The 19,316-nt window shown below is 42.0% G+C and overlaps 1 protein-coding gene across 5 annotated transcripts in view; it reads right to left on the bottom strand.

Annotated features, from left to right (window-relative positions):
• Positions 1-19,316, bottom strand: part of ARHGEF25 (Rho guanine nucleotide exchange factor 25) — a 360,287-nt gene that overhangs the window by 9,678 nt on the left and 331,293 nt on the right. For all 5 annotated transcript variants that reach the window (XM_056562582.1, XM_056562583.1, XM_056562584.1 and 2 more), the window contains 5 exons: positions 16,611-16,700; positions 15,541-15,633; positions 7,407-7,457; positions 1,631-1,708; positions 989-1,180 (listed from right to left, as the gene is read on the bottom strand). In XM_056562582.1, coding sequence (XP_056418557.1) covers positions 989-1,180; positions 1,631-1,708; positions 7,407-7,457; positions 15,541-15,633; positions 16,611-16,700 — 504 coding nt within the window. The remainder of the gene's footprint in view (positions 1-988; positions 1,181-1,630; positions 1,709-7,406; positions 7,458-15,540; positions 15,634-16,610; positions 16,701-19,316) is intronic.

Genomic DNA, 19,316 nt, shown 5'->3' with positions numbered 1-19,316 from the left:
AAGGAAGGGACAATAAAATAATTTGGCATATGCCAATATTTCTTTCAGTTGATGCTAACTTGGGCTGCCACTATGTACATTAGGAATACAGATATTTAGTTGTTTCTTACATCATGCTGAAGTCAGTTTTAAACTCATGTCCCATTTAGAGAGGAAGGGGTTTGAGAAAAGCAAAAGTAAATTCTAGATTATATGACCAATAAAAGATAAAGATATATATTAATTTGAGTAATATTACAGAAAAGCTATAAACACACTGATTGTTGGGACCCCCACCGATCATTAGAATAAGAGGAGAGAAGCACGCAGTTAAACGTTTCTTTCCCCAGCTCCTTGCCTTATCCGTCTCGTTGCAAAAGACAAGCTCCATTATAAGTCTATGGAGCTCGTCTCGGGCAGTGATGAAATAAGCCAGCGAGCTGGGGAGTACAGCACTTAACTGGGTGCTTCTGCCACCTTGTTCTGTGGCATGAGACCCAGACTGATGAAAACTTTTTGACACATCTTTGTGACATATACTCCCCAAAATGAAAAAGCACTATAAAAAAAAAATGACACAAAATATATCAAGCTTTAAAAAAAATACTGCAGACATAAAAAGTTCTAAAATACATGAAAAGAAGGTTATTTAGGCACCATGATACACAGTGGAAAAGACAAGTAAACAATGGTAATTAGAGGTATCATATGGACCCAGATATAGTATTAGACATCTCATCTAGGAAGGCTGAAAAACTATGTACTGTGTTTTAAGAGATTAGCCATGATGTATGTGGCCATTCCAAGTAAAGAGCATGTAAACCAGTCCTACAGTGCCATCTAAAGGCTTCCGCAGGGCCCGTGAAAATGGACATACTTCCAGTAGTCCAGAAGAGTACAATACCGCTGCCTCCACCTATTTGCTCCAGCAACCCCTCCATTACATGAGCATAACAGTTTAAGAGTGATTAAGCAAGAGCAAGACCCTCTATCAATGCCCAATGCTTACCTTCATGCTGTTTTTAAAGATGTACCCGGGAAGTGAAAATCCCTTTTTCTTGTCAATGGGTTCACTGAAAATGATGAGCTGCTCAAAGAGGAAGACTCTCCGCTCCTTTCCCCTTGTCAGAAAACTGCATTCCTGTTCTATAACCATAAATGTGTCTTGTTGAAGAAGCTTCCCTTGAGCTGTGATTTTTCCCTAAAGTATGGAGAAAGATCACATAGTGAGACCGTGAATATAAAATACACAAGGTAAACAGCAAAAATAATCATGCAAGCAACATCCCACGCTAAGGTGGCATTCACATCACATTTGCAACCTACGGCTGCCGGATTCGGCTGGGGGTTGGGAAAACCGTGCGCTCCCATACCCCAGCCAGACCGGTACCGAAAACCATTCACTTTAATGAGCCGACCGGAGTCAAACAGTGACTTCGGTCGGCTCATTTTTGCCCCGTATCTGGTTTTGTGACCAGACCTAAAACCGTAGTATACGGTCGGCTCACTAAAGTGAATGGGTTTCGGCGCCAATCCGGTTGGGGTACAGGAGCGCCCGGTTTTCCCATCCCCTAGCCGGATCCAGCAGCCAAAGCTGCAAACGTGATGTGAATGCAGCCGCTATTATTTTTTAGAAGAAGAGAAGCCATACCTCAAACCCTTGCAACCGGCCAAGGTTCATCATGTCATTGCATCTTTTAGGAACAAAACACATCACTTCCACAGCTTTCTAAAAGAAAATCAATAAACAGAGATGCAGCTGTAAGATAAAATACATGTGCCACATCCACACTATATTTTTGCACAATGTCATTTACTTTGCACTTTCTATGTGTTTATTTTGAGTCCTGTCTTTTTATGTATATATTTATAAATTTTTTTGTATTGTGGCCTTTATTTATAGCAAGGCAATTTATCTTGGTGATTTGTAGGTTAATAATTATTTATATTTTTGTTAGTTCTGTATTTTAGCTCTAATTTCATGTGTCCTTTAAGCTGCCCCTACTGAACACAGCCAAAGCCTCCGAGTCTGCCCATGAGCAGCGGTGCTTGAGTTGAAGGGAAGACCTCAGGCCATGATAGCATTCTAGTGATGTTGTCTCAGCCCGGCTTCTGCTTATGTATATGTTTACATTAGGAAATATTGTTACACATTGTATATTGTTCAGATAATTTTTTTGACCCATCAATTACTTTGTCGTGTCATCTACTGTGGTACTCCCCTCCACATGTGGCATATTTTATCTTTTGTTTTTAATGTTTTTAGTGTCAGCTTGGAGTCAAATAAAGATTTCTATTTTGTATCAATATTGTAATGATTTGTGAGCATAATCGCTGCAAAAGTTTGTAGTTGTAGTCAGTGTCTTTCGTGTTTTTCAGCAACTATATTTTGATGTTCTCTAGAATTGTGTTGGTGTATCTGTAATAAATACCGTATTTATCGGCATATAACACGCACTTTTTAGGCTGAAATTTTTAGCCTAAAGTCTACCTGCGTGTTATACGCCGATAAGCCGCTGCAGTTCAATGATTTAAAGCGGGCACTTTAAATCAATAAACTGCAGCGGCTTTGCAGGTGCAGATACCTGCTGTCGCTGCCGGCTTCTCTGCCCCTGCCTGTCCTGAGGTCTAGAGGCCTGCTGCCGGCCCTTCTCTCCCCCTGGCTATCGGCACCGCTGCCCGTTCTCTCCCCCTGGCTATCGGTGCCGCTGCCCCATTGCTGGCGCCAATTGCCGGCGCCGCTTCTCTCCCCCTGGCTATCGTCGCCGGCAATGGGGCAGCGGCACCGATAGCCAGGGGGAGAGAACGGGCAGCGGCACCCATTGCCGGCGCCGCTGCCCCGTTGCCTCCCCCATCCCCGGTTGTATAATTACCTGTTGCCGGGGTCGGGTCCGCGCTGCTTCAGGCCTCCGGTGTGCGTCCCCTGCGTCGTTGCTATGCGCTGCGAGACGCAATGACGTCACTCGTGGCTCCACGGCCTTACACGTGCCCATATGACCTCCCTACAACACCTGGGCATGCTCCTGATGAGGTGATAGATGGTCTCCTGAGGGATGTCCTCCCAGACCTGATCTAAAGCATCCGCCAACTCCTGGACAGTCTGTGGTGCAACGTGGCGTTGGTGGATGGAGCGAGACATGATGTCCCAGATGCGCTCAATCGGATTCAGGTCTGTCACATGTGCTCAGTGTGTACCTGCTTTCATCTGTGAAGAGCACAGGGCACCAGTGACAAATTTGCCAATCTTGGTGTTCCCTGGCAAATGCAAAACGTCCTGCACAGTGTTGGGCTGTAAGCACAACCCCCACCTGTGGACATCGGGCCCTCATACCACCCTCATGGAGTCTGTTTCTGACTGTTTGAGTGGACACATGCACATTTGTGGCCTGCTGGAGGTCATTTTGCAGGGCTCTGGCACTGCTCCTACTTGCACAAAGGCGGAGGTATCAGTCCTGCTGCTGGGTTGTTGCCCTCCTACGGCCTCCTCTACGTCTGCTGATGTACTGGACTGTCTCCTGGTAGCGCCTCCATGCTCTAAGACACAATGCTGACAGACACAGCAAACCTTCTTTCCACAGCTCGCATTGATGTGCTATCCTGGATGAGCTGCACTACCTGAGCCACTTGTGTGAGATGTAGACTCCGTCTCATGCTACCACTAGAGTGAAAAGTGACCAAAACATCAGCCAGGAAGCATAGGAACTGAGAAGTGGTGTGTGGTCACTACCTGCAGAACCACTCCTTTATTGGGGGTGTCTTGCTAATTGCCTATAATTTATAGTTGTCTGTTCCATTTGCACAACAGCATGTGAAATTGATTGTCAATCAGTGTTGCTTCCTGAGTGGGCAGTGTGATTTCACAGAAGTGTGATTGACTTGGAGTTATATTGTGTTGTTTAAGGCTAGGTTCAGACTGCGGAATTTCCGCCTGCAATTCCTCTTTGAAATTGCAGGCGGAAATTCCGCTTGCTAAAATGTATAGTGTAGTGAATGGGTTTCTGGTCACAAATTCCCACTTCAGAATTTGTGAAGCAGAATTTGTGAACGGAAAATCCGCTTGGAAATTTCCGTCTGAAGAATGACGTTGCTCTTTCTTCAGGCGGAAATACTCGCGGAACACAATGCAGTCCACTGGAGACTGCAGTGTCCGCACGGTCCTAGCGCCGACTGATTCAGTCAGCGCTGGCCGGACTCGGAATCTCCGGGCAGAAATTTTCTGCCCGGAGATTCTGTAGTCTGAACCTAGCCTTAAGTGTTCCCTTTATTTTTTTGTGTATTATGTTGTCCTCCTCGGTAGTGATCTCCTAGTCCAGTTTAGTGTCTGCAAATATTAAAATTCTACTCTGTAATCCATCTACAAGGTCATAAATAAACATATTAACCCCTTGGGGGACTAATTTTTCAGTTTTTTGCACTTTTGTTTTTTCCTCCTCACCTTTTAAAAATCAAAATCCTTTCAATTTTGCACCTAAAAATCCATATGATGGCTTATTTTTTGCGCCAACAATTCTACTTTGTAATGGCATCAGTCATTTTACCCAAAAATCTAAGTCGAAATGGAAAAAAAAATAATTGTGCGACAAAATTTAAGAAAAAACACCATTTTGTAAATTTTGGGGGCTTCCGTTTCTACGCAGTACATTTTTCGGTAAAAATGACACCTTATCTTTATTCTGTAGGTCCATACAATTAAAATGATACACTACTTATATAGGTTTGATTTTGTCGTACTTCTGGAAAAAATCATAACTACATGCAGGAAAATTTATAAGTTTAAAATTGTCCTATTCTGACCCCTATAACTTTTTTATTTTTCCGCGTACGGGCCGGTATGAGGGCTCATTTTTTGCAACGTGATCTGAAGTTTTTAGTGGTACCATTTTTGTATTGATCAGAATTTTTGATCGCTTTTTATTCATTTTTTCATGATATAAAAAGTGACCAAGAATACGCTATTTTGGACTTTGGAATTTTTTTTGTGCTTACGCCATTGACCGTACGGTTTAATTAACGATATATTTTTATAATTTGGACATTTCCGCACACTCCAATATCACATGTTTATTTTTATTTACACAGTTTTTTTTTTTTTTATGGGAAAAGGGGGGCGATTCAAATGTTTATTAAGGAAGGGGTTAAATGATCTTTATTCACTTTTTTTCCCCAATTTTTTTTTTGCAGTGTTATAGCTCCCATAGGGGCTATAACACTGCACACACTGATCTTTTACATGGATCAATGGTTTTCTCATAGGAAACCATTGATCAAGGATTCTGCCGCTTGACTGCTCATGCCTCGATCTGCTCATGCCGCGGCGATCCCGAACAGCCAACTGAGCAAGCCGGGAGCACTTTACTTTCATTTTAGATGTCTAATATCATCTCAAGGTTACAAGTCCATCTCCAGAGATCTAGATTTGCCTTTGTCCACAGTGCGCAACATTATCAAGAAGTATTGCAACCCATGGATCTGTACCTAATCTCCCTTGGCGTGGATGGAAGAGAAAAATTGCTGAAAGGTGCCAACGCAGGATAGTCCGAATGGTGGATAAGCAGCCCCAAACAAGTTCCAAAGATATTCAAGCTGTCGTGCACGCTCAGGGAGCATCAGTGTCAGCGCAAATTATCCGTAGACATTTAAATGAAACGCTATGGCAGGAGACCAGGAGGACCCCACTGCTGACACAGACATAAAAAAGCAAGACTACATTTTTCCAAAATGAACGTGAGTAAGCCAAAATCCTTCTGGGAAAATGTCTTGTGGACAGATGAGACCAAGATAGAGCTTTTTGGTAAAGCACATAATTCTACTGTTTACTGAAAACAGAATGAGGCCTACAAAGGAAAGAACACAGTACCTACAGAGAAATATGGTGGAGGTTCAATGATGTTTTGGGGTTGTGTTGCTGCCTCTTGCACTGGGTGCTATGAATGTGTGCAAGGCATCATGAAATCTGAGAATTACCAACGGATTTTGGGTCGCACTGTACAGCCCAGTGTCAGAAAGCTGGGTTTGCGTCCGAGATCTTGGGTCTTCCAGCAGGACAATGACCCCAAACATACATCAAAAAGCCCCCAGAAATGGACGGCAACAAAGTGCTGGAGAGTTCTGAAGTGGCCAGCAATGAGTCCAGATCTAAATCCCATTGAACACCTGTGGAGAGATCTTAAAATTGCTGTTGGGAAAAGGTGCCCTTCCAATAACAGAGACCTGGAGCAGTTTGCAATGGAAGAGTGGTCCAACATTCCGGCTGAGAGGTGTAAGAAGCTTATTGATGGTTACAGGAAGCGACTGATTTCAGTTATTTTTTCCAAAGGGTGTGCAACCAAATGATAAGTTAAGGGTGCCAATAATTTTGTCCAGCCCATTTTTGGAGTTTGGTGTGACATTATGTCCAATTAGTTTTTTTGCCTCCCTTTTTTGGTTTAGTTCAGGTGGCACTGATGACAGATTTCCTTTAAAACAACTCTGTTATTATAACATATTGTCATTGCATGATATACCGTGTTTCCCCGAAAATACACCCTACCCCGAAAATAAGCCCTAGCTGGATTATCGGGGTGGGTTGCAATACAAGCCCTACCCCAAAAATAAGACCTAGGCAATGCCTGGGCTGCAAATATTAAAAAACAAACTTTAACTTACCTTCGTCCTCCGTTGCTAAGGAACCGGCGTCACTGTTCTCTGCTGCTTTTGCTGCTTCCTGGTGTTGAGACGTCTCAGAGCCTTCAGCCTATCACCGGCCGCAGCGATGTCCCGCCTCTGCCAATGATAGGCTGAGCCCACTGTGATGTAAGAAGCCAGCCGGCAGGGGGGGGGGGAGAGAAGCAGTGCTCGCGGGTGACATACGGTACGATTAGTCCCCCCACCCCCCCGATGTGGGGACGTTGGGGTGGCAATGTATGTTATTCAATGTACATACCGTAAATAAATAAGCCCTACCCTGAAAATAAGCCCTAGTGTGTTTTTTGTGACTAAAATTAATATAAGACCCGGTCTTATTTTTGGAGAAACATGATATATGTGGCATATATTACAATTAGGCAGCATATATGTTAATATAAGGACACACCACAATGAATAAATATAATGGGAAACCCAATACTTGCTAAGCAGGTGCTCAATAACTGATGTCTAGCCAGAGACTGAATGTTGAGATTTTGCATTGTCATTCATTATACAGGAGAAGGAATATTGCAAAGAAAATGCTGACAGATACAACACAATACTGGATCATCTATTTCCATGTAAAGGTTTTTTTTTTTACATAGATTTTAATTTTAAATCTGTTTTTTCTTTTTTTATGCAACATGGAATTACAATCAGGTTTCTAGTGGACAACACGGCTGTCATTTACTCTAATAGCATCATCCAATCTTCATTTAGGTAATAAAGCAATACATATCCAGAGCCATGCCATCACTAACCTCCAGTTCTGTCGTGTCTTGTCCAGCTTTGCTGTAATACTTGAGGAAATCCTATGAGGAGAACAAATATGCACTTGTTTTAACAACAGTAGAAGCTGTACTGCTCCTGTTTTAATGAAGATTGTGTGACAACCCCACCCATGTTAGTGACATGACCCTAAATGCCCCTTTACATGCAGGTCCCCATAACAAGTGCTGAACTTTGCTGAATAGCACCCGTTTAATAAGTCTGCACTCAGCTCATTTATCAAACAAGCCGGCAGCACAATGATTGCTGGATTATTCGTGGGGCCATTAAAGGGGTACTCCGGTGGAAAACTTTTTTTTTTTTTTTTTTAAATCAACTAGTGCCAGAAATGTAAACAGATTTGTAAATTACTTCTCTTTAAAAATCTTAATCCTTCCAGTACTTATCAGCTGCTGTATGCTCCAGAGGAAGTTCTTTTCTTGTTGAATTTCTTTTCAGTCTGACCACAGTGCTCTCTGCTGACATCTCTGTCCACATCAGGAACTGTGCAGAGCAGGATAGGTTTGCTATGGGGATTTGCTCCTACTCTGGACAGTTCCTAAAATGGACAGAGGTGTCAGCAGAGAGCACTGTGGTCAGACAGAAAGGAAATTCAAAAAGAAAAGAACTTCCTGTGGAGCATACAGCAGCTGATAAGTACTGGAAGGATTAAGATTTTTAAATAGAAATAATTTACAAATCTGTTTAACTTTCTGCCACCAGTTGATTTAAAAATGTTTTTTTCCAGTGGAGTACCCCATTAAATTTCATCATGGCTGGGTGCACATTCCCCATTTACACAAGGTGATGTGTGGCCGGTAACAATAATTTTTCCTACTGCATAAACAATCCGATCAGCTGTGAATGAGCGTTTTCTCATTCGTTGGGTGAACGTTGTTTTTTTTTTACGTGGATAGATGTGTGTCGGAAAAGATTCTGTAGAATTTGTCATTAAATGCGTGAAATGTTTAGGAGTCCAGTGGGTGGTCCTTTCATTGAGTGACACTGTCCATGGTACTTCTATATATAGAGGGAGCAGGCATTTTATTCAATAAATACAGGTTATACTGAATGTTTTCCGGCAAAGATATATATCAATCTGCTCAGCTCTTGTTTCCTACCAAACTGTTCTTATAGGCTAGGCCAGTGTTTCTTAACTAGGGTTCCTCCAGCTGTTGCAAACCTACAACTCCCAGCATGCCCGGACAGCCTTTGGCTGTCTAGGCATGCTGGGAGTAGTAGTTTTGCAGCAGCTGGAGGCACACTGGTTGGGAAACACTGGGCTAGGCTAAAGTGGGGAGATAAAATGAATGCCTCCAGAAAATTGGAAAATATTACTGTACAGCATAAAATCAGAACTGCATCATAGTAAATGATATTTTTTAACTTTGTGTTTCGTTATATAGTTTAAGAAGCTGTTAAAATAAGCTTCATATGTTCATTGTAAAAAAATTATAATAACAGCTGCACTTGGTATATAACTATACAATGGAGTCTATTATTTTGTATTTTCATAGTAACTATAGCAAAACCATGAATATTTTACGAAGATTTCTCAGTTATTATGATGCACCAAAAGGGTATTTTATTGCTCATAGTATTACTAATTTTTCATATGCACAGCCCACTGTTCCAAAGATCTGTCAAAGGCCAGTGGGGTGTAAGTGCTCACTGCATCCCTTGTTACATTCCATGAGGGGTGTAGTTTCTGAAATGGGGTCACATGTGTGTGTGTGGGGGGGGGGGGGGGGGTCCACTGTTCTGGCACCATGGGGGCTTTGTAAACGCACATGGCCTCCGACTTCTATTCCAAATACTCTCTCCAAAATCCCATTGTAGCTCCTTCTTTTCTGAGCCCTCTAGTGCACCCACAGAGCACTCTACATCCACATATGAGACATCTCCTTACTCGAGAGAAATGGTGTTACAAATTTTGGGGGACATTTTCACCTATTACCCCTTGTGAAAAATTAAAATTTGGGGTAACATAAGCATCTTAGTGAAAAAGAAAAAATTTTCATTCTCACGTCCAACTTTATTGAAAATTCGTCAAACACCTGTGGGGTGTTAAGGCTCACTGTACCCCTTGTTATGTTCCTTGAGGGGTGTAATTTCCCAAATAGTATGCCATGTGGGGTGTTTTTTGCTGTTCTGGCACCATAGGGGCTTTCTAAATGAGACATACCCCCAATAACCATTTCAGCAAAATTCGCTTTCCAAAAGCCCAATGTCGCTCCTTCCCTTCTGAGCCCTCTAGTGCACCCACAGAGCACTCTACATCCACAAATGAGGTATTTCCTTACTCAAGAGAAATTGGGTTACATATTTTGGGGCTCTTTTTCTCCTTTAACCCCTTGTTGAAATAAAAAATATGGGTCTACACAAGAACATGTTAGTGTAAGAAATGAAGATTTCGAATTTTCGCCTCCACTATGCTGCTATTCCTGTTAACAAACTTTCTGAATGTCATTTTGAATACGTTGAGGAGTGCAGTTTTCATAATGGGGTCCACTATGGGGTATTTCTAACACAAAGACCCTCAAATTCACTTCAAAACTGAACTTGTCCCTGAGAAATTCAGAAATTCAGATTTTGAAATTCACGTGAAAAATTGGAAAATTGCTGCTGAACTTTAAAGCCCTCTGATGTCTTCCAAAAGTAAAAACTTGTCAACTTTATGATGCAAACAAACAGTAGGCATATTGTATATGTGAATTAATATATAATGTATTTGGAATATCCATTTTCCTTTCAAGCAGATAGCTTCAAAGGTAGAAAAATGCAACATTTTCTAAATTTTCATTAAATGTTTGAATTTTTCACCAAGAAATGATGCAAGTATCTACAAAAATTTACCACTAACAAAGTGGAATATGTCATGAAAAAAACAATCTCGGAATCAGAAGTAAAAGCATTCAAGAGTTATTAATGCTTAAAGTGACAGTGTATACTCTTAGAACAAATATTCACCAAGGCCCAAGATAAAACAAAAACTTGATTTAATAAACTGATAATCACATAGTATAGTACACAGACAAACTGTATGTGCTGGGATGGGGGATAGGGTACAGCTGAAATGCTACACTAGACCCTGCCTATCTAGGAACGGAACTCCTAATGCTAAATGTGGATAGGATTTAGGGAACACATTACATAATATAGTTAGTTAGTGAAAACAGGCCTCTCTTGCCTACGCGTTTCACCCACAGATGATAAGGGCTCATCAGGGAGTGAGAGGACTCCACAATAGAATAATAAACATAAATGCTATCTGTATCTTATGGACCACTTGGTGTGATATCTGCTCACCCATGCAATTTGAAATATTGTTCTTGATTTAACTATGGTTTTAGTATATTACATTGGTTATTTATTTAACTACTAAACTGATATTGACCCAACCTGACATTAAATGACCTTTACTAACCTATGGACATTGCACTAACATCATTAACATTATTATGTATGTGCTTTTGTTTGTTTCAGTGGGGATCAAAAGTTTGGGCACCCCATGTAAAAATTTGTATTAATGTGCATAAAGAAGCCAAGGAAAGATGGAAAAATCTCCAAAAGGCATCAAATTACAGATTAGACATTCTTATAATATGTCAACAAAAGTTCGATTTTATTTCCATCATTTACACTTTCAAAATAAAAGAAAACAAAAAAATGGCGTATGCAAAAGTTTGGACACCCTGCAGAGTTAATATCTTGTACTGCCCCCTTTGCCAAGTATCACAGCTTGTAAATGCTTTTTGTAGCCAGCCAAGAGTCTTTCAATTCTTGTTTAAGGTATCTTTGCCCATTCTTCCTTACAAAAGTCTTCCAGTTCTTTGAGATTTCTGGGCTGTCTGTCACGCACTGCTCTTTTAAGGTCTATCCATAGATTTTCAATTATGTTGAGGTCTGGAGATTGTGAAGGCCATGGCAAAACCTTCAGTTTACGCCTCTTGATGTAATCCCCCGTGGATTTCGAGGTGTGTTTAGGATCATTATCCATTTGTAGAAGCCATCCTCTCTTTAACTTCAACTTTTTCACAGATGGCATCTAGTTAGCATCCAAAATTAGCTGAAATTTTATTGAATCCATCTTTCCTTCGACTCGAGAGATGTTCCCTGTGCCACTGGCTGCAATACAACCCCAAAGCATGATTGATCCACCCCCGTGCTTAACAGTTGGACAGAGGTTCTTTTAATGTGCTTTGCTCATTCGGGCCAAAAAGTAAAATTTTAACCTCATCGGTCCACAGAACTTGTTTCCAAAATGCATCAGGCTTGTTTATATGTTCCATATGAAACATCCAAAGAATTCAGAGCGCACTCACGCGGAGTCGGTCGCCGTACCAGAAATTCCCGCACCAGTTATCCTCGGTCCATCAGGAATATCGTGGGAAATAGAGTGGGGGAGTTCTCAGACGCTGGCCACGGTCCGTATCACGCCCTCCAGCACTTCATCAGGCCGGAGGGCGTGATACGGACCGTGGCCAGCGTCTGAGAACTCCCCCACTCTATCTCCTGCGATATTCCTGATGGACAGAGGATAACCGGTGCGGGAATTTGTGGTACGGCGACCAACTCCGGGTGAGTAAGCTCTGAATTATTTGAATGTATCATATGGAATACCTCGTTTCTGATAGAGGAGCACCACCCCCAGTCATAGTGCAGTCTACCCTCATGCCATGGACTCTATGTGCTAAATACATGTGCCGGATTAGTGGCCGTTCAGGTGTCCGTACGACCGGATGAATATATAGCTGTGTATGCATCTAGCGGTGCCGGTGATTTCACCTCTCTGTATGTGTAGATTGTCTATATGTTCATTTGCAAAGTTCAAACGCTGATTTTTGCGGTGAGGACGTAGAAGAGGTTTTCTTCTGATGACTCTTCCATGAAGACCTTATCTGTACAAGTATCTCTTATAGTGATCTTATAGTGGAATAGTGTACCACAACTCCAGTGTTTGCCAAATCTTTCTGGGGGGATTGTGCAGTCAAACGTGGGTTTAGAATTTTCTCACAATCCTGCGAGTTGTTCTGTCTGATATTTTTCTTGGTCTTCCAGATCTTGCTTTAACTTCCACTGTTCCTGATGACTGCCATTTCATAATTACATTCTGAACAGAGGATATCGACATCTAAAACCATTTTGCTATGTTCTTATAGCCTTCTCCAGCTTTGTGAGCGTCAACTATTTTCAGTTTCAGATTTCTAGACAACTGCTTAGAAGAACCCATGGTGCTGATTGTTGGGGCAAGGTCAGACGAGTCTGGGCATTTAAAACCTTTGAGAATGACATCACCTGGTCTTCCCAGATGATGATTGAGAACAATCCATGACACTGGCAGGTCTCAGCTTTGCAAAGTGGGCAGTGCATGCTATAAATTCTGCAGGGTGCCCAAACTTTTGCAGATGCCATTTTTTGTTTTCTGTTATTTTGAAAGTGTAAATTATTTAAATAAAATCTAACTTTTGTTGACATATTATAAGAATGTCTAATCTGTAATTTGATGCCTTTTGGAGATTTTTCCATCTTTCCTTGGCTTCTTCATGCACATTAATACAAATTTTTACCTGGGGTGCCCAAACTTTTGATCCCCACTGTATTAACACTCTGTGAAGTCCTCTCACTTCCTGATGAGCCCTTATCATCTGTGGGCGAAATGCATAGGCAAGAGAGGCCTGTTTTCACTAACTAACTATATTATGTAATGTGTTCCCTAAACCCTATGCACACTTAACATTAGGAGTTCCCTTCCTAGATAGGCAGGGTCTTTAGTATAGCATTTCAGCTGTACCCTATCCCCCATCCCAGCACATACAGTTTGTCTGTGTACTATACTATGTGATTTTCAGTTTACTAAATCAAGTTTTTGTTTTATCTTGGGCCTTGGTGAATATTTGTTCTAAGAGTATTTATTGAATTTGTCTCACCTAGGGACTTGTGTATCTATTTGGTGTTGGATGCCTGAGTTATATACCCTGAGTGTGTATTAAAGTGACAGTGGTCAGATTAGCAAAAAATGCTCTGGTCCTTAAGGTCATAATGGGCTTCGTTCCCAAGGGGTTAAAAGGGTACTCAGCCCCTAGACATCTTATCCCCTATCCAAAGGATAGGGGATAAGGTGTCTGATCGCGGGGATCCTACCGCTGAGGACCCCCTGCGATCTCGGCTGCGGCACCCCAGACATCAGGCGCACTTCGCTCCCTGCCGGATGACTGTCGATGCGGGGTGGAGGCTTGTAACATCACCGTCATGCCCCTCCTGTAGACTTGCATTACGGGGGTGTGACCATGACGTCACGAGCTTGGCGGGGTCCTGATTTGAAGGGGCCTCTCATGCTGAACCCGTCGCTCTAAACGAATGCCGGGTGCTGCACGGTGATCGCGGCGAGACCCCTGTGATCAGACATCTTATCCCCTATCCTTTGGATAGGGGACAAGATGTCTAGGGACGGAGGACCCCTTGAAAGTGTCATAAACTCCGTTCTAATGATCGGTGAGTGTCTCCGCACCAGGGTTCCCACTGATCCAAACTTCTGAAATGCCTGTTTGACATTTTAAAAGTTTGTATAAAGTTTAGGTACACTTTAAAGGGTCTTTTCTATGTTATTATGTTATGTAATAGGCCTGGACACAACCACCAATCTATACACGTAGGTCCTGCTGCTTTTTACCTGCACAAAGATGCTTACATAGACTGCCTCTATTCAAGTGAATCAGACCATGGTGCATTTTCATGTACAGCAGTGGTTGGGAGCTTCACTGTGTGAGGACAAATGCCCCCTACATTCTAAAGACTGGTGTAGGTTCATAAAGCCGAACCAGCTACAAAAACCTTGAGGATTTTACTCCCCTCAGGGAAACCCTGAATAGAGACCCTCTCTGGTCTAAAACGTAACTTTTAATTTTTTACCAAATAATAATGAAATAGTGCTCAAATTGCCCACTAGGTGGCAGTGTGTGATTTAAAATTACAATCCCGTGTTTGTTAATTTTCAGTTATGCGGCATGCTATGCATGGATGTCGCTGATCACGGGGCTCTGTTTGCAGTTCTCTGCTAAGATGCCGTCTACAGACATAGCATCACAGAACTCTGTGATCCATCCATCCAACCTCAGTGGTACCTCACGCTCTTGAAAAAGCCAGATTTGGCTGGCGAAACGTTAAAACAGAGGAGAACAGATTTTAGCTCAATCCCGGTATTAGAATATGGATGGATCACGGAGTTCTGTGATGCTATGTCTGTAGACGGCATCTTAGCAGAGAACTGCAAACAGAGCCCCGTGATCAGCGACATCCATGCATAGCATGCCATATAACTGAAAATTAACACACAAGGGATTGTAATTTTAAATCACACACTGCCACCTAGTGGGCAATTTGAGCACTATTTCATTATTATTTGGTAAAAAATTAAAAGTTAAGTTTAGACCAGAGAGGGTGTCTATTCAGGGTTTCCCTGAGGGGAGTCAAATCCCCAAGGTTTTTGTATCTGATTTAAGCGCCCGTAGATCCTCTAGGGGGTATTTTTTTTACCCATAAAGCCGAATGTCACAAATGATGGCATATAATAGAACCTGCCTCTGTTTCTCCTTCCCCACACATGAAACTGTATAAAGTATGAGAAGCCTTCTATGCCCCGTGAGTGCAGCTACTTCTGCACCTTAATTCTTTATGGCACCCTGACAGGGCACCCTGACATTGTTTTACCCGTGCTTAGCTAGCAGTGCTAGGCCATATTCTTTTCTTACACTGACTATATAACACAATATATAACTTGTAATAGTTTCAGAATACAAAGAATATATATATCAAAAAGTTGTCATTTTTGTAGGTCTGCAATATTTAGAGAATAATTGAAATGTACTTATTTTGTAAACCACTGTACTTATATCTGTGCTGTGTCTTCATTTTGTGTACATTGCCGCTGGATTTCTGTGGGAGATTCCAGTAGATAAAAGGAAAGGAACAATTTTGAAGTTAACTCACTAATAATAATAAATGTCATATTGGAATGTGCAAATGGTAACGCATTATGACAGGTGGACTCGATTGCATAATCTGATTTGTAAAATGAAGTGAACTGTACCAAGCGAACAATTGGGGAGGGATTAATATGCCTCATACCTTTAACAGCAGCTGGTACTTCATGATCCTCTGCACGGGTTTGATAAGTAGGTCATTGAGTTGCAGGCGATGTGACAGCTGTAGCCTCAATTCCTGCAACAGGATAGGTAAATCCATAATATGTCATTGGAAATATGGCATTTAATAGACTAACAATATAATAGGACCGTTCTTTCGCTTTGTTATAATTAAAGATCAGTTTTCTGCAATAGCTCGGATGACTAGGTATAAAGTGTGGTGCTTAGGAATTATAACAAGACAAAACATTGTGGTCCACTTGTTCCAAGGGTCAGTAGCTAAAGAGTTCCCATATGGTAGCACATCCAGTCCCGATGAACACCCGATGAACACTGCAGGTGCAACTGCCTTCAGTATTGGCACAATAAGCCTCTAACTAGCACTAATACAGTACTGAATATCCTCTTCAATAACTAGTTCAATCGAACAGTGTATACAAAACGATTTGGAGAGGATAGTGGATTCGATTCCAGTGGATTAATATTCCCCTTGTTTGCAATATTAATTTAATATTAATAAAAATAAAAGTTATGTTTTAATTAATAGAGTAGGGATAAAGAGGATTTAGTGCCTTATGGGCACACTTGTTGTTGAGTTATACAGATGATCTACACACAAAAATATAAGGTGCAAGTCCCTCCCATTGGCAATAGTGCCTCTGGGAAAAACATGCATGGCTAGCTTAACCCTGTTTGGTAACACCCACGGAAGAAGGAAATGTATTCGAAATGGTCGTAGGGGTGGGCGTCCGTGGTGCTTTCTGGATCACGTTTTATGTGGTTATTGAATCAGCATTTTGCATATGCCTTTACATTTTGTTGCACATGAACTTTGAACAATTAGTAATTTTTGCAAATTGCAGCTTATATCCTTGTTTATCCCAGTGGCACTATTGCCAATGGGAGGGACTTGCACCTTATATTTTTGCGAGTATAACAGTGGGACCACCACACCCATCTAATATGCCACTGCTTTATATTATGGAATAACCCATATACCGGACTCACCTCTAAAAATGTAATTATTTATTACAGAGAGATACTCTTTCTCACCTCAAAGTAGGTATCAATGTATTCTGACACAATGTGCTCTGACTTGGGCTTGTTCTGGCAATATACCACATACATGTGCAGCCTGCGCTCCTGCAGAAATGAAAAACACATTGATATATTCATTATTTCACATTTGGAGAAATAGTGCTCTTCACAAATTCCTCTGTTCAGCAGAACTCCCCTAGGCTCTTCTGTTATGTAGAATTGTGATGTCAAATGGTTTATTAAATCACTGGCATTAGCAAAACTTTATGCAAACTGCAGGGTTGCACACAAGAGGAAGGTTATGGGGTTATACCTTTTTACCCACTCTCCCATTTGGCATTTTTCTGGGGCTCTGCTCCTCTGTTATTTTGTTGTTAGTAAAGCTATATAAATTTTCTTTATTTTTTTTTTGGTGTTGGAAGTAGCAGGGATCTAATTGTAAAGGTGTACTCTGCTGCTAGACATCTTATCCCGTATCCAACGGATAGGGGATAAGATGTCTGATCGCATTGGTCCCGCTGCTGGGGCCCTGCGATCTCCCGCAGCACCCGGCATTCTAAACAAACGCCGGGTTCCTGCAGCAGTGGTTGTGGGGTTCTGGCCATGCCCATTGTGACATCACATCACGCCCCCTCCATTCATGTCTATGGGAGGGGGCGTGTTGGCCGACACTCCCCCTACCATAGACATGAATGGAGGGTGTGTGGCATCACGGGGGGTGTGGCCGTGACATAATGATCACGGCCTCCTGCTCCGAGCGCTCTGAACAAAATGTTGAGAATGCTGGAGTACCGGAGTACCCCTTTAAGCACCTGCTCCAATGTCTGGCACATAGGAGGGGCTTTGCTTAAATCAGTACAGCACAATTGTGCGATGGCTCCTGTTTGTTGCGGTGCCAGGTATGTTGCAAACTGAGAGGGACAGATACCTTGAATTCAGAGACTTTGCTTTATCACTACATGCATAGACTAAGATGTCAACACTGTTTAATGCTGTGTGACCCAGTGGTTGGAATATCAATGAAAAGCTGAAATGACAGCAAAAGGAATAAAGAGGAAAACCTCAAACCATGATAACGTGCTCGCGTGACATTGGGCTCCGAGCAAGACATCCGGCTACAGGTGTTAAATTTACCTCTCATAGGTTATCGTGGTGCAGAGCAAGAAAGCATTCATCTTCTTCAGTGATCAATCTACCTTTTCAGTCAGACACAATAAAAGCCGAGTATGGTTTGGAGACCATGTGGGCAACACCATGAAGAAGCATTTACAAGAGAATACCAATCCTACTCCCGGAATTATGGTGTGGAGTGGCACAATGTACAGTAGCCGGACCCCTCTTGTCCTCATTACAGATCCACTAACAGCTCAGTGATACACTGGTAATGTGACACTGGACATGTGGTACGGCCATTTCTTCAGTGGTACGGCCATTTCTCCAAAGCGTTCCTGGGGTCATTTTTCAACACAACAACACCAGGCCCCATGTTGTTCATGCTACTGTAAGCAGCCTCTGTGGCCTAAATGTGCTACCATGGCCTGCAGCATCTCCAAACTTCTCATCAATCACATTCAGGCAATAGCAAAAAAGAGCTGTCAGCTGGGAATCTAGGTGATCTGTGCACCCAAGTACATTCAGCGTGGCAGAACATTCCTCAGACAACCATTAATGAACAGAAAATAGAAAAAATACGCTGCACTCACCACGGTATATTTTCAGAAGAAGTGAAGTTTATTCATCAGTCCTGTACATGTCGACAGGAGGGAAGGGAGGGGGAGCGGACATCAGCTCCGTAGAGCTGACCAGAAGCGACAAATTGTTTCACAGTAAGTCTGCTTGTTCACGCTGCTGAATGGAGTGTCGGCACTGGCTTATATATGCAGTGCCGGTGATCCGGGTGAAGTGCGCCGGAACCTGTCATAGTGACGTGAGTTAATACAATCAGGTGTGTGCAAGGTACGTACGTGCAAAAAATGCACAAGGGAGGAGGGATAGATGAAAACATGTGACTATGCATCAGAGCAGAGGATATGTTACAATCAATAAAATCCAATGCTCAGGAAAATAATGTATAATAATTATGTTAATTTAAGGTGCATATATCACAATAAGGTGCCAAGAAATCTTAGAAGGTAAGGGAAAATGTGCCATAAATTTACGGTGGAAAAAATATGTTTAATGTTCTGGCTAAAAGGTAGGAAAAAAGTTTTTTAAGGTGAAACAGATGATGCAAAACGATAAGTCTGACGTAGGAATTAGGGGGGACAATACATATCAGAATACATGAATATTGTTAATAATAATGTTAATGAGAAAAAGATGGGTTACTGATAAATATGAATAAATAACAATTCATGAAATGAAAGCATTAAGTTCGTTTTTTTCATTGAGACCAGATACCAACAGGAATAACTGGTTATCCTCTTCTTCCCCTTCTGGTAATCATAAATGTGGGCATTGCTCCTACTGCCCTCAATTCCTCACCGGAATGAATTATCGCTTTGGAGGTATTGATATACACGTATAGGACTTGATAACGTGTAGAACCGATTTTGTATGCCCATGCGAGCTTTTCTACGTGGGTTCCACCATTAGAAACCTATTCACCAGATTCAGGGAGCATTTACGACTCTCGAGACTAGGCACTGGAGTACCGAAATTAGCCGGACACATTCGAGATGTGCATGCCGGAGATCCTGCTTGCCTGAAGTTCCTAGGCAT

Source organism: Hyla sarda, chromosome 2 (genome assembly GCF_029499605.1).
Source record: "Hyla sarda isolate aHylSar1 chromosome 2, aHylSar1.hap1, whole genome shotgun sequence".
Lineage (NCBI taxonomy): Eukaryota > Metazoa > Chordata > Amphibia > Anura > Hylidae > Hyla > Hyla sarda.
Note: the sequence above shows the minus strand (reverse complement) of the source record. Positions and strands in the feature narration are given on the sequence as shown.